We start from the raw sequence: 25,199 nt of genomic DNA, 5'->3' as shown, positions 1-25,199 counted from the left end.
AGAGAAACATGAAAACGTGGTGGCTTAATCTCTTTGTGAGGACCAGTGAAGATTTCATAGAGAGTACAATGCTCGGATTGAGTTGAGATGAAGGATGAGTAAAGGTTAGCCTGCATTCTGCTCTCAAACTAGTGGCTCAGATGGTAAAGAATCTGCCTCCAATGCTGGAGACCTAGGTTCTATCCTTGGCTTGAGAAGATCCCCTGGGGGAGAGTATGGCAACACACTCCAGTATTCTTGTCTAGAGAATCCCCATTGACAGAGGAGTCTGGCAGGCTCTAGTTCATAGGGTCGCAGAGTCGGACATGACTGAGTGACTACGCATAGCACAGAGAAACAGAACCAATAGGATTCAGAACCAAAGTGAAAGTCACTCAGTCGTGTCCAACTCTGCAACCCAATGGACTATACAGTCCATGGAATTCTCCAGACCAGAATACCAGAATGGGTAGCCTTTCCCTTCTCCAGGGGACCTTCCCAACCCAGGGATCGAACCCAGGTCTCCTGCATTGCAGGCAGATTCTTTACCAGCTGAGCCACAAGGGAAGCCCAATAATGTATTAAGTAAGTATGCTATTTACCCCCATTAAATTTTAATAAAGTAGAATTAACCCACTGAAATAATGTTGTAATGTCACAGTAAGTTGGGAATTGTTGAGGCAAGCCACAAATATCAGGAAGCAAACTAAAGACAGGGGGGCATGAAAGAATTCTGATGGCCATAAGGCAACCAAGTATGTTAAGTAAGGCTATGCAGATGCTGAATATAAAAGTTAATATTTGGGAACTCTGGGTTTTTCATGTTCTTGTTTAGTCGCTAAGTCATGTCTGACCCTTGTGACCCCTTGGACTATAGTCCGCCAGGCTCTTCTGTCTATGGGATTTCCCAGGCAAGCCTACTAGAGTGGATTGCCATTTCCTTCTCCATCAGAACCAAAAAGGATATTTATTATGAGGATTGTTTAATGTTGTCTCATGTGGTTATTGAGGTTGGCAAGTCTAAAATCCTCAGATCCTCTATCCCAGGTCAAATTTTCTTGCCAGAACCAGAACCAGTGCCTCAAAGGTCATCAGGCAAGAGAATTCTCTCATTAGAGAGAAAGTCAGCCTTTGGTTCTATTCAGATCTTCAACTGATTGGACAAAGCCCACTCACATAATGAGAACAATCGGCTTTACTCAGTCACAGTTTAAATGCTAATCTTATACAAAGACAGCCTCACAAAATCACGAAGAATAATGTTTGACCAAATATCTGGGCTCTCTATGAATTAGAAACAGTGGCCCAGTGTCTTGGATTTTATCAGGCCTTCTAGATGATTTTCATGCATACTAATGTTTGACAATCACTAACCCATGTGATTCTAATGTAAATTAAATTCAAGAAGCATTGTTGTATATAACAATTTGATGTATATCATGGTTCTATCGAGAACTACTCTCATGGGTATACACATATGCACACACTCACTCATATACATACACACATCCTGATGGAGAAATAAACTTCATGTAGGGCATATGTGGCTTTATTTTCCCCTTGTGACTTTCTCTTTTTTTTAATTTACTTTTTATTGGAGGATAATTGCTTTACAGAATTTTGCTGTTGTTATGTGGCTTTTGTTTATAATATTTGGTCTGCTTTCACCTTAATCCTCTGTAAAATATATATCACATTTTAGCCACAGACCCTCAAGTAGGCCATGTTCTTTCAATAGTTTTGTAATTCTTTCATCTCTTAAAGATTTCTTCTCATTTTCTGCTGCTTTACAAACAATTATTTTCTTTCAAGAACTATTTCAAAGGTCACAATGTCTTTGAAATCTTTCTCACCTTCTCAGGCATATTTTATAGCTCCTTATCTTCTATACTCTATGTAGACCTTAGACTAATGTTCATCACTTATACTATCATAGTCTTTTTTTATTTCTTTTCTTATGGCTCTTTTTTTAAATTTTTTTAAATTTATTTATTTTAATTGGAGGCTAATTATTTTACAATATTGTATTGGTTTTGCCATACATTGACATGAATCCACCCCAGGTGTACATATGTTCCCCATCTTCAATGCCCCTCCCATCTCCCTCCCCATCCCATCCCTCTGGTTCATCCCAGTGCACCAGCCCTGAGCATCCTGTATCATGCATCGAACTTGGACTGGCGATTAGTTTCACATATGATAATATACATGTTTCAGTGCCATTCTCCCAAATCATCTCACCCTTGCCCTCTCCCACAGAGTCCAAAAGACTGTTCTATACATCTGTGTTTCTTTTGTGTCTCATAGTCTTAAATATACCACTTATATTTTATTGTAATGTTTTTCACCTATACTACATTGTGAACATCTCAAATCTAAGAATCAAGTCTATTTTATCTTTGTTTATTAGAGTATTCCCAAATTCTTAGTAAATTCCCTGACACATAGAACTGGGTTAATAAAATTTTGTTAAGTTCTTGAATATTATTTATCTTCATTTCTCAGCCCACCTTAATTATCCAACAGCTACATCATTCACTACACATTGCAATGATCACTGTGCATTTCCCAGTTTACCTAAAATATTCTATTTCTATTTGTTCTGTTAAATGTGAGAATTCTTTGTACCTGATCAATATACCAAAATGGGACTCTTTTTTATTAATTGTTTGCAAAATGATGCTATTTCCAAAGGAGTCAAATTCAGGAAGATGCTTATTTATTCATATATCTAACGAGTTCAGAAGGTTCTCATGTCTCCAGAGTTCACAGTTTAAGCAACAAAAGCAACTGCATGTTTTGTGCATTGATAGAAAAATTTGCCTCAGCTTCCTATTTCATGTTTCTCTCACAATATCTACATAATTGCAGTCCAGAAACCAATGAATACATGTTTTTTATTCATTGAATCTTTCTTGTTTTTCCCCTCAATTCTTATGCAAACACATTCAAAGATTAGGATCCACAAATTTCAAATTTAATCCAATTGTTAACTGCAGGCAATGGAAATTAAATTTAGATTTTATGAACTCATTCCTTGTTTCCTTTTAATCTGAAGTTAATTTTTGTTAGCAGCTGCAGCTAACAACATAAAACCTTTTTACTGGGGGGCGGGGCCTGAGCGCGGGGCAGGGTCTGAGCGCGCCTGCGCAGTGCGCTCCACTTGGGGCGGCGGCAGCGACGGGCGGGCGGCAAGATGGAAGACTACCAGGCCGCCGAGGAGACTGCTTTTGTTGTCGATGAAGTGAGCAACATCGTAAAAGAGGCCATAGAAAGTGCCATTGGTGGCAACGCCTATCAGCACAGCAAAGTCAATCAGTGGACCACAAACGTAGTGGAACAGACCTTAAGCCAACTCACCAAGCTGGGGAAACCGTTTAAGTACATCGTGACCTGTGTGATCATGCAGAAAAACGGAGCGGGCCTGCACACGGCCAGCTCGTGCTTTTGGGACAGCTCCACCGATGGGAGCTGCACCGTACGATGGGAGAACAAGACCATGTACTGCATCGTCAGCGCCTTCGGACTGTCCATCTGACAGCCTCACCCCTCCCCTGACCTCTCTCCTTCCACCCCATCCCTTCTCCCATCTTCTAACCACCAGCCGTCTATTCAGCGATCACCTTTCTCATCTTAAGTGTGTTTTTGTGGCACTCTCAACATGTAGAGAAAAAAACCAAATAACCACACTGCTCTCTGTGACCTGCACACCAAGTCAGAGGCGTCGTCATCGCGGGTAGTCAGAAGCCTGTCCTGCCACCTAACTCTGAATGTTTCTTCTCAAAGGTGCTAAAAGCCGAAATCTGCTAGTGTGAAACTTTCTCTACTCTCTGAAACGATTCAAATACACTAATTTTCCATACTTTGTACTTTTTGTTAGAATAGTAAATTATTACGATTTAAAAAAAAAAAAAAACCTTTTTACTGAAGAGTGGGTGGTTTTAAGTCCCTTTGGTTACTTCACATTCTTTTGTTATTGTAAATGTGCTTATTCTGATACATAAAAGTTGTCTTCCACAGTGTGTGCATATTAGCAATTTCCTTTTCCACAAAAAGGTTCATAATGAGACTTTATACCTTAGCCTACAGAGAGGATAGCAAACAAAAAATTTGGCCTTGCTTTTAACCAATGATCAAAAGTAATATAATAAAATACTTTCCTGAAATTTTTATTTATACATGCAAGGGTCAGTGTATTAGCTACCTATAGCCATGTGATAGATTACTTCAAAATATCAAAAAGTAGTTCAATATTTTTCTAAGACTTAAAATAAATTTATCGACTCATTTATCTGAATATTTCATAGATAAATTGAGCCTCAGATGTACCTTGATCAGGACTTTTATCTCCATTTCTTTGTATTTTTTTTCTGCATTCCCTTTTATCATATTTTGACTTAAGGTTGCTATATTATAGTAACAAGCAACTAGTACTATGTTAACTTTTAGTATGTTAATAGGGTGAATGCCACCTTAAGTTGGTACACACTCAGCCTCATTCAGGGTTCAATAAATTGTCACTTTGGATAATAAGATGCTGCTTTATTTAATTTATTTATAAACTAATCTCCATTCACTTTCTTTAAAAACTGTATTTATTACATGAAATGTGCTCATAATTTAGCTGCTTAGTATGACAAAAGGTATGTCTTTTGTTCGTATTGTCTCAGGACTTTTAAATTTCACATTTTTATCTTCACTTGCAGTCAACTCCATTCAAATCTCTTGTATTCTACATATAAGGAGGAGGCTTATCAAGCAATTATAACATTTAATACATTTTGTTTTTGTTATTGTTTACCTAATATGTCAATACACTGATACAATACTAATTGCACTATCCCAAAATCAGTATCAAATTCTGAAAGAAGGAGAACATATTAGTTTATTCAAGAGAAACTCAAATAGCTCAAGCAATTATATACATACTGCTAAATATGTATTTTTCTGACAAAAGCCCAATAGTCAAAGCTATGGTTTATCCATTAGTCATGTAAGGATGTGAGAGTTGGACCATAAAGGAGGCTGAGCTCCGAAGAATCAATGCCTTCAAACTATGGTGCTGAAGAAGACTCTTGAGAGTCCTTTGGACTGTAAGGAGACCAGACCAGTCCATCCTAAAGGAACTCAACTGTGACTATTCATTGGAAGGACTGATGCTGAAGCTGAAGCTCCAGTGCTTTGGTCACCGGATGTGAAGAGCTGACTCATTGGCAAAGACCTGATGCTGGGGAAGAATGAGGGCAAGAGGAGAAGGGTACAGCAGAGGATGAGATGGTTAGATAACATCACTGACTCAATGGACATGAGTTTGAGCAAACTGTGGGAGATGGTGAAGGACAGGAAAGCCTGGCATGCTGTAGTCCATGGGGCCTCAAAGAGTCAGACATGACTTAGTGACTGAACAACAACAACAAATATGTTGTTGCCACAATTTTTAAATACTTCTTCTAATTTCTTTATATGCATCAGATATTCTTGCTTCTTAAATGACATCAAATAAGACCAATTAGGAAAGAGTTTGCACGTTTTCCTTCTATCAGATCTACCAACCTACCCAGTACTATGGGCAATAATCTCCATAAACCTGGCTCCTGTCAGGTTACTGTGGATAAACTCTCCATGTCATGCATACAGCCACCTTTCTATGTGTGCTCTGAATCTTTCCCCTCCTTGCTCACTGAGACATTGCACTATTAACAATTTCTCCTCTTCCCTGTATTTTTATGTTTCTTTATCTGGTACATATTTCCCCTATCCTCAAAAACAGGCTTTATTTTCTATCTAAAAATAAAATCAACTCCAGCAACCAAAACCTGAAAACCTACCTTGATCTAGTTTCCCTCCAGGTACAACTCTAATATTTCATTCCCGTGAAGGAAAAACTCCTTGAAATAATTGTCTATATTCATAGTCTGCCTTTTTTCATCTCTCAGGCTCTTTAAAACTCACTCTAAAAAGATTTTTATCTTTGTTACGTCACAAAATTACTCTTGTCCTTCATATGGCAGAAGCCCAAGTATAATTCTCATATGTCCATTTGTTCACATCTTTGTAACATTTGGCACAATTGATAAGTCCTTCAAAACAAGCTCTTTATTTAGCTAAAGGAAACTGCATTCTTACTCCTTCACCAACTCTTCATCTCGCCATTCACTGAATTGTGATGTATCTTGATTTTCAGATCTCAGGCTTTTCTTGAATTATTGCCCAAATAATGTCATTCAGTCAGGTAGACTTTTGTAGCATCTACATATTGATGACTCTTGACTTTAAATCTGTAGCAGCTTGGTCACTTTATCCCTGAATACCACATTCAGTTCAGTTCAGTTCAGTCGCTCAGTCGTTTCCGACTCTTTGTGACCCCGTGAATCACAGCACGCCAGGCCTCCCTGTCCATCACCAGCTCCCGGAGTTCACTCAAACTCATGTCCATCGAGTCGGTGATGCCATCCAGCCATCTCATTCTCTGTCGTCCCCATCTCCTCCCGCCCCCAATTCCTCCCAGCATAAGAGTCTTTTCCAGTGAGTCAACTCGTCGCATGAGGTGGCCAAAGTATTGGAGTTTCAGCTTTAGCATCAGTCCTTCCAATGAACACCCAGGATTGATCTCCTTTAGAATGGACTGGTGGGATCTCCTTGCAGTCCAAGGGACTCTCAAGAGTCTTCTCCAGCACCACAGTTCAAAAGCATCAATTCTTCGGCAAATTACGAATTGTAAATCCCTTAGTGAATAACACTGATAAACAAAACTATGAAAATTGTGCTTACTTGGTAATTAGAACATAACTTTAAATAATGAATGAAGATGTGTATATGTACGCGTGTGGACACATATAGGGCTTTCCTGGTGGCTCAGTGGTAAAGAATTTTCTGCCAGTGCAGGAGACACAAGAGTGATAGGTTCGTCCCCTGGGTCAGGAAGATCCCCTGGAGAAGCAAATGGCAACCAACTCCAGTATTCTTGCATGGGAAATCCTATGGACAGAGGAGCCTGACAGCTATGGGATATGAGTCCATGGGGTCTCAACTGGGCATGAGCACACATTCATATATATCTATTAATATATGGATAAATTAAAATAATTGTACTATTTTTGGATTTGTATTACAAGATATATCAGATATATTGACATCAAGTATATATTCCATTTAAATGATAAAATAAATACTAATTTAAGAACCACCTACCATGAAAAATAAAGTTTACACGTGCCTCACTGTGACATTCCTCTACATTCCAGCCAAAGCTCATCACTATTGAATTTTATATTATCTATTCATTTTGTTTTCTTTATAGTTTTACTAAGTACAAGTTAGCTGTTTATCTACATTTATATATATATATATATATAATGGCATCTTTATATTTATTAACTCATGGGCATTGTACATTAAGTGGCATAATATTCTATATACTTTGTGTGATTTTTTTTTGGTTCTGTGTTTTAAAGATTCATGTATACAGAAAAGTACAGCAGAAATTTATTGATTTTTACTATAATGAGAAAAATAAATCAAATTTAATTAATGCATGTAACTTCCAATGACTTTGGGCTGTTTTCTCATTTTCTATAGCTTCAGGTATTATTAATATTGCTGATATAATACTTTAAAAAGATTTCTCATTGCAAATGTGAAAAACTTTCTCTATGTGTACCACTTTGAGTGCACCTACCAAGAGCATATATTTCTAGAAGTATTCTCAATTGTTTTTCAAAAAGAATGTTTAACATGTGTTTTATAAAATATGTAATATATTCAATGATTGACTCAGAAATTAAGGTGTATATTTAATATGTGAATTAAAGATCTTTGAACTAAGATATTTCATTTTATAAAGAAAAGATTCCACTTTCAAATATGCTTGTATTCATTTGCAGAATTACATTAACTCTCCTGTCTCACCTTTCAGGCTACTTGAAATTGTAAGAATTTAAAGGCTATAGAAAATATATTCTAATATGTTGTATAGAGAGGTTTTAGTAAATGTGGACTGTTCTAGCTTTTTTATTACATACACTTTTCTATTTTTACTTCTATGTTTATGAAGGATATTAATTTAGATCTAATTGTCACTGTAATATCAATAAATCCTTACATTATCATAGTAGGCAGTAATGCACAATATTTAAATCTAAAATAAGGCAGGCTCTAGTGAGATTCTGTTTATGTTCAATATAAGTAGTTGGAACTTGGGAAAATTATTTAACAAAAATATTACATATTTTCTTATCTGTAACAAAGGATTAGACTAAGAATTAAATGGAGTATACCTTCACCTAGTATCTGGCATATGGTGTCATAACAAATGACAGCCCTTATCAGTATCATAAATATGGATGAACTATATGCTAAATCAGCATCAGTCATTACTTGTTACATCTTCATGGGGCTTGAGACAAAATTACATTTTGGAAACCACTAGAAAGTAGCATTGGAAATGCATTTTTATAATTTTTTATATATAATGATAAATTATTCAAGTACCACTATCAACATTTTTAAAATAATTTTTAATTGGAACCCGTTAAAATACATTCATTAAACTATCTTAACTGTGATTGATTTTATATGAAACTTACTTAATAGATGTCCATAATCAACTCTATGTTAGTAATCATGATCAGATTCTCTCTAGGATGTATGAGAATTCTATTCTCCTTAACTAAGAGTTTTTTTTTTTTTAATGTGAATAATATTGAAATGTCCTAAGATGTACAGATCTTGTCACATTTCAGTGGGCTTTCAAACGCACACTTCCATGGTAATTACATCGTTATCAAGCTACTGGACATTTCTGTAACCTCAGAGTTCTCCTCTACAGTGAATTCTCTCACCCTTCACACTTCAGAGGTAGCAATATTGTTATTTATTTCTGCCAGTTCTGGAATTTCAAATAAACGCAATCAAAAAGTATAGAAGATTAGGTTGTTGTTGTTGAGTCACTAAGTCGTGTCCGACGTTTTGTGACCCCATGAACTGCAGCATGCCAGGCTTCCCTGCCCTTCACTATCTCCTGGGGTTTGCTCAAACTCATGTCCATTGAGTCTGTTATGCCATCCAACCATCTCACCATCTGTTAGCCCCTTCTCTTCCTATGCTCAGTCTTTCCTAGCATCAGGGTCTTTTTCCAACAAGTCTGCTCTTCACATAGGGTGGTCAAAGTACTGGAGCTTCAGCATAACTTCTTCCAATGAATATCCAGGGCTAATTTCCTTTAGGATTGACTGGATTGATTTCCTTGCTGCCCAAGGGACTCTCCGGAGAAGGCAATGGCAAGCCACTCCAGTACTCTTGCCTAGAAAAACCCATGGATGGAGCAGCCTGGTAGGCTGCAGTCCATGGGGTCGCTATGAGTCAGACACGAATGAGCGACTTCACTTTCACTTTTCACTTTCACACATTGGAGAAGGAAATGGCAACCCACTCCAGTGTTCTTGCCTGGAGAATCCCAGGGATGGGGGAGCCTGGTGGGCTGCCGTCTATGGGGTCACACAGAGTCGGACACAACTGAAGTGACTTAGCAGCATCAGCAGCAGTAGCAGCAAGGGACACTTAGCTAAGTCGCTTCAGTCGTGTCCGACTCTGTGCTATAGTCACCATCCACAGTTATTTCGGAGCCCAAGAAAATAAAATGTCACTGTTTCCACTTTTTCCCCATCTATTTACCATGAAGTAATGGTAACGTATGTTATGATCTTAGTTTTTTGAATGTTGAGTGTTAAGACAGCTTTTTCATTCTCCTCTTTCACCCTCATTAAGAGGCTCTTTAGTTCCTCTTTGCTTTCTGACATCAAAGTTGTATCATCTGCATATCAGAGGTTGTTGATATTTCTCCACTGGCAATCTTGATTCCAGTTTGTGATTCATCCAGCTTGTTACACTGTTATTGCATAAAGCCTGGATTATTTTTACATAGTATAGTTTCTACTGAAAATCACATGTATATGATTGTCAGTGTGCCCTATATTTTGATTTTTGATTTTTGGAAAGGATTAAATTCAATATTCTGCTGTCTTCTAGTCTTGCTGTTTTAAAGTTTACATAACTTCCTTAGTTGTGTCTCAAAAGTACAGTTTGGCCCATAGCACCATTCTTGTTCCTGTTTACAGATTAAATAATTAAGTTATAGAAATAACAAATAACTTTCTGAAGTTCATGTTCCTTAAGGGTTCTGGAAAATGGCTCCTCCTAAAGAAGCTGTCTGAAGACAGTATATTTTTATTTACTGTGCCATCAAAAGGACTGAACACATATTTTTAGAAATGCAGCATGAGCTTGAAATTAATAGTAGCAATAATAGAAATGTTGCATTAAGAATTCCTGGGACACTATACAGTTTTTACCATAACAAAATGCTTCTCACACACAAAAATATGTCTGTATTTATAGGTAAAAGTGATTGGCATTCAAAGAATTGAATACTAACACTAGGGCTGAGGGAAATTGAAAAAAAAAATACCAAAGGAGCTTGCTAATTTACTAATATAGATTTAGCTGATTTCATTATTGAACAAAAATACTAGAATGAGTGTAGGTAAGCCACAATTGGTTACAAAACTATAGTGAGTTTTCCACTCTAATTATCTGAAATTAAAGTTAGTTTTAACACACCATCCTACTTTCAGCAATTATTCAGTTTGCATCAGTGGTGGAATTAAGCTTACTCTGAGACTGTTTTTCATGACTCTTCATCAGTATCTCTTGGGATTTCCCTGACAATGCATGCCCTACAGATCACTAGTTGCATCCAGAGTAAGTTTAGATTCTGTTCCCTGCAGAGAAGAAAAAGATAGTACATCTACATACAAATAAGTATTTGTTTGATCCCAGCTCTGTACTTTTAATCCTTAAGTGATAGAATAGTAATTGAACACTGGAGATACAATATACAACATTAAACAAACATGGAAATAGTCTGTTTTCATCTAGGAGGATTTAGTTTCCTGTGCCCAAGTATGGAGTATGGGCAAGGCTATGCCAATTCCAGAGGGCAGCATGAGCAAGGCAGAGGTAGGGCAGTGAGAAGGTGATGTTTGAAAACAATCAAATGCTTAGTTGTTCTTCAATTCTAGTCTTTCCTCAAGATATAGTCTTCCCAGAATCCTTTCCTAAAAACTTTTTTTTTAATTTTTTAATTGAAGGATAATTACTTTACAGAATTTTGTGATTTCTTGATCAACAAGAATCAGCCATATGTACACCCTTGTCCCCTCCCTCCCAAACCTCCCTCCCATCTCCCTCCCCACCCCACCCTTCAGGCTGTTTCAGCCTCTGTTTGAGTTCTCTGAGTCATACAGCAAATTCCCATTGGCTATCTGTTTTACACATGGTATTATAAATTTCTATGATACAGCAAGATGACATCTAGTTCTTCTCATTTAGAAAAAGAGCAGAGAATTTTGATGAATTTTAAGACTGCCGATACCAATGATTAAAACTAATGATATTATTCTTCTCTCAGATTTATAGAACAGATTTCTTTTGTCTGCTCTTAAAAGTTAACAAATACCTGGTTGAGAACTATAGGAATAAACTAGCACATATACAATGGTTCAGTTCAGTTCAGTCGCTCAGTCGCGTCCGACTCTCCGCGACCCCATGAATCACAGCACGCCAGGCCTCCCTGTCCATCACCAACTCCCGGAGTACACTCAAACTCATGTCCACAGAGTCGGTGATGCCATCCAGCCATCTCATTCTCCGTCGTCCCCTTCTCCTCCCGCCCCCAACCTTTCCTAGCATCAGAGTCTTTTCCAGTGAGTCAACTCGTCGCATGAGGTGGCCAAAGTATTGCAGTTTCAGCTTTAGCATCAGTCCCTCCAATGAACACCCAGGATTGATCTCCTTTAGAATGGACTGGTTGGATCTCCTTGCAGTATAAGGGACTCCCAAGAGTCTTCTCCAACACCACAGTTCAAAAGCATCGATTCTTCGGCGATCAGCTTTCTTCACAGTCCAACTCTCACATCCATACATGACCACGGGAAAAACCATTGCCTTGACTAGACGGACCTTGGTTGGCAAAGTAATGTCTCTGCTTTTTAATATACTATCAAGGTTGGTCATAACTTTCTTTCCAAGGAGCAAGCGTCTTTTAATTTCATGGCTGCAATCAGCATCTGCAGTGATTTTGGAGCCCAAAAAAATAAAGTCTGACACTGTTTCCACTGTTTTTCCATCTATTTCCCATGAAGTGATGGGACCAGATGCCATGATCTTTGTTTTCTGAATGTTGAGCTTCAAGCCAACCTTTCAACTCTCCTCTTTCACTTTCATCAAGAGGCTTTTGAGTTCCTCTTCACTTTCTGCCATAAGGGTAGTGTCATATGCATATCTGAGGATATTGATATTTCTCCCAGCAATCTTGATTCCAGCTTGTGCTTCTTCCAGCCCAGCGTTCCTCATGATGTACTCTGCATATAAGTTAAATAAGCAAGGTGACAATATACAGCCTTGATGTACACCTTTTCCTATTTGGAACCAGTCTGTTGTTCCATGTACAGTTCTAACTGTTGCTTCCTGACCTGCATACAGGTTTCTCAAGAGGCAGGTCAGGTGGTCTGGGATTCCCATCTCTTTCAGAATTTTCCACAGTTTATTGTGATCCACACAGTCAAAGGCTAGGCATAGTCAATGAAGCAGAAATAGATGTTTTTCTGAAACTCTCTTGCTTTCTCCATGATCCAGCGGATGTTGGCAATTTGATCTCTGGTGCCTCTGCCTTTTCTAAAACCTGCTTGAACATCTGGGAGTTCACGGTTTACATACTGCTGAAGCCTGGCTTGGAGAATGTTGAGCATGACTTTACTAGCGTGTGAGATGAGTGCAATTGTGCGGTAGTTTGAGCATTCTTTGGCATTGCCTTTCTTTGGGATTGGAATGAAGACTGACCTCTTCCAGTCCTGTGGCACTGCTGAGTTTTCCAAATCTGCTGGCATATTGAGTGCAGCACTTTCACAGCATCATCTTTCAAGACTTGAAATAGCTCAACTGGAATTCCATCACCTCCACTAGCTTTGTTAGTAGTGATGCTTTCTAAGGCCCACTTGACTTCACATTCCAACATGTCTGGCTCTAGGTCAGTGATCACATTATTGTGACTATCTTGGTCGTGAAGATCTTTTTTGTACAGTTCTGTGTATTCCTGCCACCTCTTCTTAATATCTTCTCCTTCTGTTAGGTCCATACCATTTCTATCCTTTATCGAGCCCATCTTTGCATGAAATGTTCCCTTGGAATCTCTAATTTTCTTGAAGAGGTCTCTTATTTTCCTATTCTGTTGTTTTCCTCTATTTCTTTGCATTGATCACTGAGGAAGTCTTTCTTATCTCTCCTTGCTATTCTTTGGAACTCTGCAATGGAACAATAGAAAAAATGCATTTATATAGTGGCAGTTGTATAAGGTCTGAGAAGTAATTCATAACCCTGGCTTTGTCAAGATAAGTCAGTTAAACTGTGTCAGTTTCACTTTGGTAATTTAAAAAATGAGAATTCATACTGAATATGCTTTTTTATTTTTAAAATTATAAAAAGATCAAGTATGATCAATATCAACTTCCACAAAAGCTTAGCAATGCCTTTTTTTCATAATGTGTTATCGTGTTAGTTGCTCAGTTGTGTCTGACTCTTTCCAACAAAGTCTGAATAGATGCAATATTAGTTTATATCATCAGTTCAGTTCAGTCACTCAGTCATGTCCAAATCTTTGTGACCCCATGAACTGCAGCATGCCAGGCCTCCCTGTCCATCACCAACTCCCAGAGTTCACTCAAACCCATGTCCATTGAGTCAGTGATGCCATCCAACCATCTCATCCTCTGTCCTCCCCTTCTCCTCCTGCCTTCAATCTTTCCCAGCATCAGGGTCTTTTCAAATGAGTCTGTTCTTCACATCAGGTAGCCAAAGTATTGGAGTTTCAGCTTCAGCATCAATCCTTCCAATGAATATTCAGGATTGATTTCCTTTAGGAAGAATAGCAGCAGAGCCACAGAAATAGTTAAAATCTTAGAAACCAAGTGCTGATTGAAATATATTTTTCAGAAGTATCTCAGAAAACTGCATTTAAAATTGTAGTATTTTGTAAAGATGAAAAAAAAACACATGCAAAACTAAATAATTCATTGCAAAATGAAATAGTATATTATTGAGGATAACCTTCTTAATAATATGAATTCTTGAGTACAGTGATATGATAAAATATATTTTTTATTATTATGCTTTGCAATATCTTCTTTGTGGATATTGAGTTAAATATACAGATTTCTAACTTTGTTATTGTTTAGTCAGTAAGTTGTATCCAGCTCTTTTTTTACCCCCTGGGCTGTAGCCTGCCAGTGTCCTCAGTCCATGTGATTCTCCAGGCAAGAATACTGGAGTGGGTTGCAATTTCCTACTCCAGGGTATCTTCCCAATCCAAGGATCAAACACGCATCCCCTGTGTCTCCAGCAATGGCAGGTGGATTCTTCATCACTACACCACTTGGGAAGCCCCTTTTTCGTAATAAGTCACTCTAAATAAGCAAATATTTTAATCAACATTGAGCTAACTTTAATGGATCTATTTGACTTTATAATATAAAATTGACTAGTATGATACATCAGCATCCTGTTCTCACTTATTGTACATTGACAAAATATCATAAGTGCCAATTCTCTTAGTCATTATATTAAACTATTCATACAGTGGATTAATTTTAATATTTTATAACTTTTTTTTCTGTATATTTAGGTTTCCATGGTGGCTCCATGATAAAGAACCTGCATGCCAATGCAGGAGTCACAGGTTTGATCCTAGGGTGTTCCCCCATAGTAGTTTTACAGTCACTTAGTCATATCCAGATCTTTGCATCCCATGGACTGTGGCACCCCAAGCTTCCCTGTCCTTCACTATGTCCCTGAGTTTGCTCAAATTCATGTTCATTGAGTCAGTGATGCCATCCAACAATGTCATGCTCTGTCATCCCCATCTCCTCCTGCATTCAATCTTTCCCAGCATCAGGCTCTTTTCCAATGAGTCAGCTCTTCTTGTCAGGTGGCCAAAATATTGGAGCTTCATCTTCAGCATCAATCCTTCCAGTGAATATTCAGGGCTTATTTCCTTTAAGATTGACTGGTTGGATCACCTTGCTGTCCAAGGGACTCTCAAGAGTCTTCTCCAGCACCACATTTTGAAGGTATCAATTCTTCGGCATTTATCCTTTTCATTGTCCAGCTCTCACATCTGTATATGACTTCCAGGAAAACCATAACTTTGACTATATGGACCTTTGTAGGTGAAGTAATGTCTCTGCTTTTTAGTATGCTGCCTAAGTTTGTCACTTCTTTCTTCCAAGAAGCAAGTGTCTTTTAATTACATGGCTATGTCCATTCTAACTGCTGTTTCTTGACCTGAATACAGGTTTCTCAGGAGGCAGATAAGGTGGTCTGGTATTCCTGTCTGTTTAAGAATTTTCCACAATTTGTTGTGATCTACACAGTCAAATAGCATAGTCAATAAAACAGAAGTAGGTGTTTTCTTTTTTTCTGGAATTCTCTTGCTTTTTCTATGATCCAGCGGATGTTGGCAAGTTGGTATTTGGACCTCTGCCTTTTCTGAATCCAACTTGTCTATCTGGAAGTTCTCAGTTCACATATTGTTGAAGCCTAGATTGGAAAATTTTGAACATGTCTTCACTAGCATGTGAAATGAGTGCTATTTTGCAGTAGTTTGAACATTCTTTGGCATTTCCTTCTTTGGAATTGGAATGAAAACTGACTTTTTCCAGTCCTGTGGCCACTACTGAGTTTTCCAAATTTGCTGGCATATTGAGTGCAGCACTTTGACAGCATCATCATTTAGGTTTTGGAACAGGCTCAGCTGAAATTCAATTACCTCCACTAGCTTTGTTCATAGCAATGCATCCTAAGGTCCATTTTTTGTTTGTTTGTTTAGAATGTATGGATACTACATTTTATATCTTACTTTTTGCTATGTATATTAAGAGAAGTATCTCTGTATTTTTTCTTCATCCTTTAATGCTTTGACTTTTTAGATAACGTTTATATTTTTTTTAAAAATGTCCCTAATTTCTCCTCTCCCTCTCTCCTTTCTTTGTTCCCTTCCTTTAATGATGAACTAAGAAACATTCCTGGAACTAAACAAATAATAGATTTTCTTTTACATACCAATGGTATGGATTTGGTATTATTTTGTTTAATCCACTGACAGATAATGCCTCTCATGAGTGGGAGTATCCAATATTGATAGTAAAACTTTACTGGCTAAAGAGAACAAGTTGTAGCATATTTTATCCTTTGTCTTCTGGGGAAAAGACATAAGATTGAAGATTTTTTTTTCTTTAACTTTAAGTAAAATTATCTAGGACTGATATTTTATCTTTGAAAAATATTTTTTAACCTGAAAATTTGTCTTCTTTAGTTATTGTAGTAACACTCTGATTTCCTACTTTTTTAAAAGCACCTATGTCATGTGCAATACATCCATTTTCTTAATGGATAATTAAATAATGGATAACTTAAATGTACATTTTCTTTAATATTTTATGTATATGCATTTTATTCTTTTTTTCCTAATATGTTTTGTTTTTGCATTCTCATTAATTTTTCCATTATGAATTCTGCATTTTTAGCTTTGACATATAAAATAAACCAAACAATTATTTTCTTATATCTCATAACTAGTAAACTTACTGAAAAATTGTAAGACTGCACTTTAGAAATATTTAAAAATAGTAGCTCTAATATTTTTATATTTATCAGGGTTTTATATGAATTCTATGCTAAGTTCTAATTTAAATTATTCTTTATTTTTCCCCAAGTATGACTTGATACCACAGACCGCATATATTGTCCTATAAGGAGAATTTTATCCTTGTGAAAAGGACTTTATTTTCTCCAAGTTGATTTAGACTTGAAACCTTGAATGTGTTAAAGATTATCTTGTTTTTTTCCAACTACTGTGCTTTTCTTAGATTAATGATGAAACCAATTGTTCATCCCTTGGACTTTGACAGCATACAGTGAGTTCTGACAACTTTCTCCCACTCCAGTTCCTGAATAACATGTAATTTCCTTGATATGACAAAGTATCATTTTAGCATTCATGTCATGCCATGGTGTTCATTTTTCATTTTTCTGTAAGTTAACGAGTTCTAACGAAGAGTGCCTTCATAAAGTTGTCTTTTGCCAAAAGTCCTGCGGCAGCATGTGGGGCTAGTGACAAGCTACAGTATTAAGGAGATTGGTTTTAAACCATGTCTCTAAAGTGTGCATGGAAATACTAAATGCATCCCTATGTGTTTTGCAGACAATCCGAGCTTGCTGAGCCATGTCACAGTGGGTATTAGAGTTCTGGATGTCAATGACAATCCACCCGAACTTGCCAGGGAATATGATATTGTTGTCTGTGAAAATTCTAAGCCTGGTCAGGTAAGTTAATTGTTTCCTTCCTATAATTTGAATGGAAGAAAAATAAGCAGCTCTGTTTCTATTATTCTTAGGTATAATCCTCAGAAATCCCTCAGTGCTATTTTTGTGCTTAGTACAAATAATTTTATAAAGCATTAAGTACCAAATAGATTTTTTGAGAACCATAGAAAATAAATGGTCTCTGGGTCACAAATGTAATTCAACAAATGAACTCGTTCATGCATGTATCTTTTATGCCAGTAAAATTATACTGAATGATTTGCATACAGCCCTGTATTAAGTGAGGAGGAAACAGTGAACTTTCCTGCCCTGATGAAGCTTATAGAGTGGGGAGAAGAGAATGGCCTGGTCTATTTTGGAGGGAATGAGGGAGCAGCATACAGTGGCCATTGAGTAATATTGATACTAGAAGGTGATTAGGTTTCAACATGAAGAATGTATATGTTTTGAGGAGGTAGGGAGAATGAAGGATGGACAGAACTGGAACATGGAACTTGCGTCTGGATGTAGTGTGACAGCCAGTTAAAGGAACATGGTGATTCCATAGGGAGACCAGTGTTGTTGATGCCCATAAAACAAGTGGGCTATGGGAAGGGGATGTGCCTCTGTCCTCTCTGCTGTGTAACAAATTGCACAACTTAGCAGCTTCAAACACCTATTTAGCATTCCATAGTTTCTGTGGGTCAGAATTCTGCTCACAGCTTAGCTCAGTCTCTGTAGGAGTATCACAAGATATCATCAAGCTGTGTTCTCACCTGAGGCTGGGAGAACTTCTCCATGCTCACATGGCTGTTGGTAGCATTCAGCTACTCTCAGCTGCAGACCTGAGAGTTCCAGTGTTCCCCAGAGGTCTGAGATGCCACCACAGCTGGTTTGGTTGCTTGGTTTGTTGTTCATTTTGTGTCTGTTTTTTTTTTTCTTTTGTCATACAGGCTTTCCCAATATGGCCACTTCAAATAAGTAGAGAGTCTTTCTGCAGAGTCTGACAGTTGCATATAATGTAATGTAGTGTTACCAGTGTGATATATCATATTTCCATATTCTATTGGTCAAAAGCAGGAAACAAGACACACCTAGAATTCAAGAAGAGGGATCACAAGGAGGCATGGATTCCATGATGGACACCTTGAAGGCTGTCTGTCACATGACCAAGAGAGTCAAAATGGTCTAGGTCTAGTTCAGTCAGACAGCCCCTTTTACTATCTTTGGTAAACCAGAATAAATACATCATACAAAATTATTTTAAATCATTTTGAAACTTGTGATAAAATTATGGTTGTGAGAAATATTGCCTTGTGTATTTGTGTATAAGATCAATCAGGTTTGGCTTGTTAAAGTAATCATTGCTTATATGTTTTTAATATCTCCAGAGGAGATATTTACATATGTATAAATGCAGGACACTTTATATAAAGCTTACATAAAATTTTCTCATGTCCATTCCTCACAGGAAAGTTAGAAAATATGAGTGGGAACAAAAATTATATTATTTTTAGGTGTTAACAGGTTATCTGTTTTACTCTTAGCAATATATTAAGATTATCACTTCTGGTGCTTTTGTTTTTTTTTTCACTTCACAATGTGAAATAAAAGCAGAGTTTTGTGGTACATATACAAAATGATTTAACTACCAGATCACACTTCAATAGTGCTAGAAGTAGATTCACACATCCTAAAATTATTTTCTCAGCATATATTATACAAATACAATACAATACAAATACAATACAATTGAAGAGGAAAATGTTAAACATTCAAATAGAAAATTTAGATTTAAAAAAAAGTCATTTAATATGGGATTTCAATTTTGGTAATACCGACTCTGTGAACATGAGTTTGAGTGAACTCTGGGAGTTGGTGATGGACAGGGAGGCCCGGCGTGCTGTGATTCATGGGGTCGCGGAGAGTCGGACACGACTGAGCGACTGAACTGAACTGAACTGAGACATAGCTGATGAGAAAAGAGTGATAGTTCAGTTCAGTTCAGTCGCTCAGTCGTGTCCGACTCTCCGCGACCCCATGAATCACAGCACGCCGGGCCTCCCTGTCCATCACCAACTCCCGGAGTTCACTCAAACTCATGTCCATAGAGTTGGTGATGCCATCCAGCCATCTCATTCTCTGTTGTCCCCTTCTCCTCCTGCCCCTAACCTTTCCCAGCATCAGAGTCTTTTCCAGTGAGTCGAGAACTGCAAATTAGATTAGATTAAAATATTCATGTTAAAAAATGGAAAGACAAGAAGATAGAAAGTATAAATAAGGATCAGAAAAACATAGAACATGCAGATCTAATATACAAATTAATCAACTCTCAGAAGGAAATTAAAAAAGAAAACTGGGCAGAAGTAATATTTGAGGCAATCATGACTGTAAAATTTTCCATACTGTTGGCAAACATCAAGTCAAGAATTCAAGAAACACAGAAAAACAAAAATTGAGCAACTGTTTATAAAAATAACTTTACCTAGATAAATTGAAATAAAATTTCAAAAATAAAGTTAAACTTAAAATTTTAAATATCAAGAGAAAAGAGACATTATACTGTTAAGAAAAAGTAAATGTAATTCCAGAGGCCTTAAGATGACATCAAAAGCATAAACAAAAAGTCAATAAATTTGACTTGATTAAAATTAAGCATTTCTGTTTTCTGAAAGACCATTAAGAGGATGAGAAGTAAAATCATAGAGTGAAAAAATATATTTGCAAAACATTTATCCAATGAAGTATTATCATGTAAAATATAAAAAGAATACTCAAAACTTTCTAAAGGACAATTTTAAAAGCTGATTATTTAATCAGGAATAATAAAATCCCTCCCTAAGGGAAGATAATTTCCAAGAGCCAGAAGATAATATCTGGCAACCATAAATTCTTTTTCTACCAAAAATATTCCTCAAAAATAAAGATAATAAAAGTTCATATTTAGACAAAAAAAAAAATAGAGTGAAAAAGTTTCTTACCATAATAAGCATACTAATGATATTTTTTTGGGGGGGTGGGTAAGGAAGGTAATCAGATTGGCAGTTTGAAGTGGCAAGAATATTTAAAGACCAAAGCAATCTGTAATTATGTTGGTAACATTAAATTATTGATAAGTGAATAGCCCCTTTAAAACTCTTTAAATTTGGGGTAATTGTTAAACTACTAAATTGTAATAGATTGTATGTGTCAAGAATGAAAGCTGTAACTTCATTTTAACTGACAAAATAGTAAAAGTCTGTGTAACTAAAAACATAATAAAAAATAGAATTTAAAATATTTCTAAATAAAATGATTTTAGTTTTATTTTTGACCTTTATTACATTAATTAAAATTTAAGGACTAAAGAGTCTCTTTATGAAAGTGAAGAGGAGAGTGAAAAAGTTGACTTAAAACTCAACTTTCAGAAAACTAAGATCATCGCATCAGATCTCATCACTTCATGGCAGATAGATGGGAAAACAATGAGCTTTATTTTCCTGGGCTCCAAAAATCACTACAGATGGTGACAGCAACAATGAAATTAAAAGACACTTGCTCCTTAGAAGAAAAGTTATGACCAACCTAGACAGCATAATAAAGAGCAGAGACATTACTTTGCTAACAAAGGTCCGTCTAGTCAAAGCTATGATTTTACTAGCAGTCTTATATGGATGTGAGAGTTGGAATATAAAGAAAGCTGAGCACTGAAGAATTGATGACTTTGAACTGTGTTGTTGGAGAAGACTATTGTGAGTCCTTTGGACAGCAAGAAGATCCAAACAGTCCATCCTAAAGGAAATCAGTCCTGAATATTTATTGGAAGGACTGATGTTGAAGCTGAAACTCCAGTAGTTTGGCCACCTGATGCAACTGAACTGAACTGATATTAATTAAAATATTCATTCATTTAAATAATATGCACACTGACAATATTGTTGCATGTGGCTTTATTTTTATTTCTTAATATTTTACAATACAGAGGGAAATGATTTTATATAGGATCTATTTTGAAGGATTATAGAAGGTCATATTCAAAAATAAGATGTAATCCTAACAAAATATGAAGTCTATAACCAATTTAATATTTCCAAAACAACCCAGAAAATTCTGTGATGTTTTTAGAGCTGAAAGTTAAAGTGACAAATTTTCATATTTGCTCTTGAGATATAGTTTTGTTTTTTTAACACAAGATAGGAAAAATAAAAGGGAAAGGTTTAGTACATAAAATTATAATAGCTAGGTAGAATCATGGTAATTAAAAAATAATAAATAAGAAAATAAATATAGAATGAGTTCAGTTCAGTTTAGTCGCTCAGTCGTGTCTCACCTTTTGTGACCCCATGGACTGCAGCATGCCAGGCCTCCCTGTCCATCACCAACTCCCAGGGTTTACTCAAACTCATGGCCATTGAGTCAGTGATGCCATCCAACCATCTCATCCTCTGTTGTCCAGTTCTCCTCCTGCCTTCAATCTTTCCAAACATCAGTGTCTTTTCCAATGAGTCAGTTCTTCACGTCAGGTGGCCAGGGTTTTGGAGCTTCAGCCTCAGCATCAGTCTTTCCAATGAATATTCAGGACTGATTTCCTTTAGGATGGATTGGTTGGAGCTCCTTGCAGTCCAAGGGACTCTCAAGAGTCTTCTCCGACACTACAGTTCAAACACATCAATACTTCGGCTCTCAGCTTTCTGTATGATCCAACTCTCACATCCATACATGACCACTGGAAAAATAGCCTTGACTAGACGGACCTTTGTTGGCAAAATAATGTCTGCTTTTTAATATGCTGTCTAGTTTGGTCATAAGTTTTCTTCCAAGGAGCAAGTGTCTTTTAATTTCATGGCTGAAGTCAGCATCTGCATTGATTTTTGGAGCCCCCCAAAATAAAATCAGCCACTGTTTCCACTGTTTCCCCATCTATTTGCCATGAATGGTGGGACCAGATGCCATGATTTTAGTTTTCTGAATTTTGAGTTTTAACCCAAGTTTTTCACTCAACTCTTTCATCAAGAGTCTTTTTAGTTCCTCTTCACATTCTGCCATAAGGTTGGTGTTATCTGCATATTCTAGGTTATTGATATTTCTCCCAGCAATCTTGATTCCAGCCTGTGCTTCATCCAGCCCAGTGTTTCTCATGATGTAGAAAAAATAAAAATTAAATAAAATAATGTAAACTTAAAGACATATATGTCCACATTTATATTAAAATAATGAAACCAAAATACTTTAAAAATATCTATTCTCATAATAGGTACAAAAAATGTCAATTTAATGTTGTTTATAAGAGATACATTTCGGAGAAGGCAATGGCAAACCACTCCAGTACTCTTGCCTAGAAAATCCCATGGATGGAGGAGCCTGGTAGGCTGAGTCCATGGGGTCACTCAGTCGGACACGACTGAGAGAACTCACTTTCACTTTTCACTTTCACGCATTGGAGAAGGAAATGGCAACCCACTCCAGTGTTCTTGCCTGGAGAATCCCAGGGACGGGGGAGCCTGGTGGGCTGCCGTCTATGGGGTCGCACAGAGTCGGACACGACTGAAGTGACTTAGCAGCAGCAGCAGCTTAGCAGCAGCATAAGAGATACATAGTCAGTATAGTAAAAAGCTTGAAAGAAAAATAATGGAATTAGTCGCATAATTGCCACATACATACTCACCCAGCTACACACACACATATACAAAGATACAAATTATCCAAGGAAATATTAGTAATATACAGAAGCACACTTATTGAGATTAAAAGGGTCAATGCAACAGATAGAAATAATTTTAAATTTTGTATACTTATCAAAATTTCTTCAAAGTAAATAAAAGAAAAATGGATAGAGAAATAAAGAAAAATATACAAGCCCATTATTATATTGTGAGATTCAGTACACTTTTGCAAGAAGCTGATATAATAATAACATAAAATTTTATTAAGTAAGCTAAAAATTTGAGCACCAAAATTAACCTAGATTTACTGTTTAACACATACAGAATATGGCAGTGAACAAATTTAAATTGCATTGGTTAAAATTTTACATAAATATTGACCAAAAATTTTCCATATTCAGCATCACAAAGCAAGTTTTAGTAATTGTCAATAATTGACTTCATTTTATTTCACTAAAATAATGTAAGATACTAATTCAAAATTATTACTAGAAAAACTAGAAAAACTCCACCAAAATTTAAGCATGAGCCAATAAATTAATAAAAATTGAAAATATTTCAGTGGAATTATAATCAAAATATACTGTATCAAAAAGGAAAAAAAGGCAATCAGTTTTTTTTACTCATTTTATACTGATGACAAAAGTTTGAAATCAAAACTTGAAAGGATATAATTTGAATTAAATTCTCTTTCATGAACATAGAAATATCATAAACAAAGTATTGTCAAAGAGAATCCAGAAAAAAATAATACTTTAAATTGGAAAGGAGAAAAATTAAAACTCATTTTGATAGATGAAGCCAAATACTTTGATAAAGTTAAATACTCATTATTAATAGCAGTGCTACTAATAATAGTGGTAATACTACTACATTGATATTGTTTGTGACCCCATGGACTGTAGCCCACCAGGCTCCTCTGTCCATGGGATTTCCTAGGAAAGAATACTGGAGTGGGTAGCCATTTCAATTTTCAAGGGATCTTACAAACCCAGAGACCAAACCCACATCTCTTGCTGTGGCAGACAGATTCTTTACCACTGAGTCACCTAGGGAGCCCAGCTGAATTTGTGAATGACATTGATACTTCTGTTAATATAAATTTATTTCTACTTTTTCTTTATATCTGAAATGATTAGAAAATGAAATTTAAAATACTATGCCATTTCATATCACATTAAGAACATAAAATATCTGTAAATAATTATTGCTTTTCTTAGGTATCAATCACCTCATCTATAAATTACATGTTTTAGTAAACATAAGACCTTTCTTCCAATGAATCTTAGTTTCTTTGGCTCCTAGGTTATTCAGAGAATTCTAACTTGAGTCATTTGACATGTGACATAAAGAGTCAAAATCATCACCTATTCGTACGTGTTTTCATTTTTGATTATTTCTTATTTGAGTTTTGTTTTAATTAATAACTTTTCCTTAAAGTAAAAATTTCAAAACTTCAAGGATAAATGTGATCTTGTATTAGGAGCAGCTCATAAGTTCCAGCTTTGTATTTGTTGGTGAAATCACTGAATTTTAGAGCTGAAGATACTCAGCCCTTGCTCTTAGATCAGTTACTGCTTCCCCTGTGGATATATACGTGTTCTCTGTAGTCAGAAATGCCAGTCTGTTTACTGGCTTGAACTCTTGTCATCCTGGCATACGACCTTGACTTTTTCCATTGACTTCTTGTGTTGTCCACTAATTGCTCATGAGTTCATTCATTCAGACATTATCACTAGTCCTGCCACTCTTCCTGTCACATTGTTTGTTAGCCTGAGTCGTGCTGTTTCACTGTCCACACTGACCACCCAAACTCAGTAGCCTTTTTAAGAAATGATTTTATGTGTTATTGGCAAGAGCTCTCTTCATCTCTAGAATCCAAATATCTGTAGAATTCGAACAGTTTGGATTCTATGAGTAAAGGCCTAGATAAGATTCAGATTCCTTTAAATATGCTGCTGCTGCTGCTAAATTGCTTCAGTCGTGTCTGACTCTGTGCGACCCCATAGACAGAAGCCAACCAAGCTCCCCCCGTCCCTGGGATTCTCCAGGCAAGAACACTGGAGTGGATTGCCATTTCCTCCTCCAATGCATGAAAGTGAAAAAAAGTGAAGTCGGTCAGCTGTGTCTGACTCTTACCGACCCCATGGACAGCAGCCTACCAGG

General features: G+C 36.6%; 2 protein-coding genes across 4 annotated transcripts in view; both read left to right on the top strand.

The window, feature by feature from the left end:
* The window catches only part of CDH18 (cadherin 18), a 408,681-nt gene that overhangs the window by 336,331 nt on the left and 47,151 nt on the right, over positions 1-25,199 (top strand). For 2 of the 3 annotated variants that reach the window (XM_088827640.1, XM_055422239.2), the window contains one exon: positions 17,291-17,412. In XM_088827640.1, coding sequence (XP_088683766.1) covers positions 17,291-17,412 — 122 coding nt within the window. The remainder of the gene's footprint in view (positions 1-17,290; positions 17,413-25,199) is intronic. The other variant, XM_088827639.1, reaches the window with a different exon arrangement.
* Positions 3,121-3,895, top strand: LOC129553350 (dynein light chain Tctex-type 1). The gene has a single exon (XM_055422240.2). It carries the CDS (start codon positions 3,176-3,178, stop codon positions 3,515-3,517), a length of 342 nt encoding a protein of 113 aa, XP_055278215.1. The 5' UTR covers positions 3,121-3,175; the 3' UTR covers positions 3,518-3,895.

Source organism: Moschus berezovskii, chromosome 18, assembly GCF_049115385.1.
Source record: "Moschus berezovskii isolate FMDL1 chromosome 18, NW_MosBer_1.0, whole genome shotgun sequence".
Taxonomy (NCBI): domain Eukaryota; kingdom Metazoa; phylum Chordata; class Mammalia; order Artiodactyla; family Moschidae; genus Moschus; species Moschus berezovskii.
This window is presented reverse-complemented; position numbering and strand designations above follow the sequence as displayed.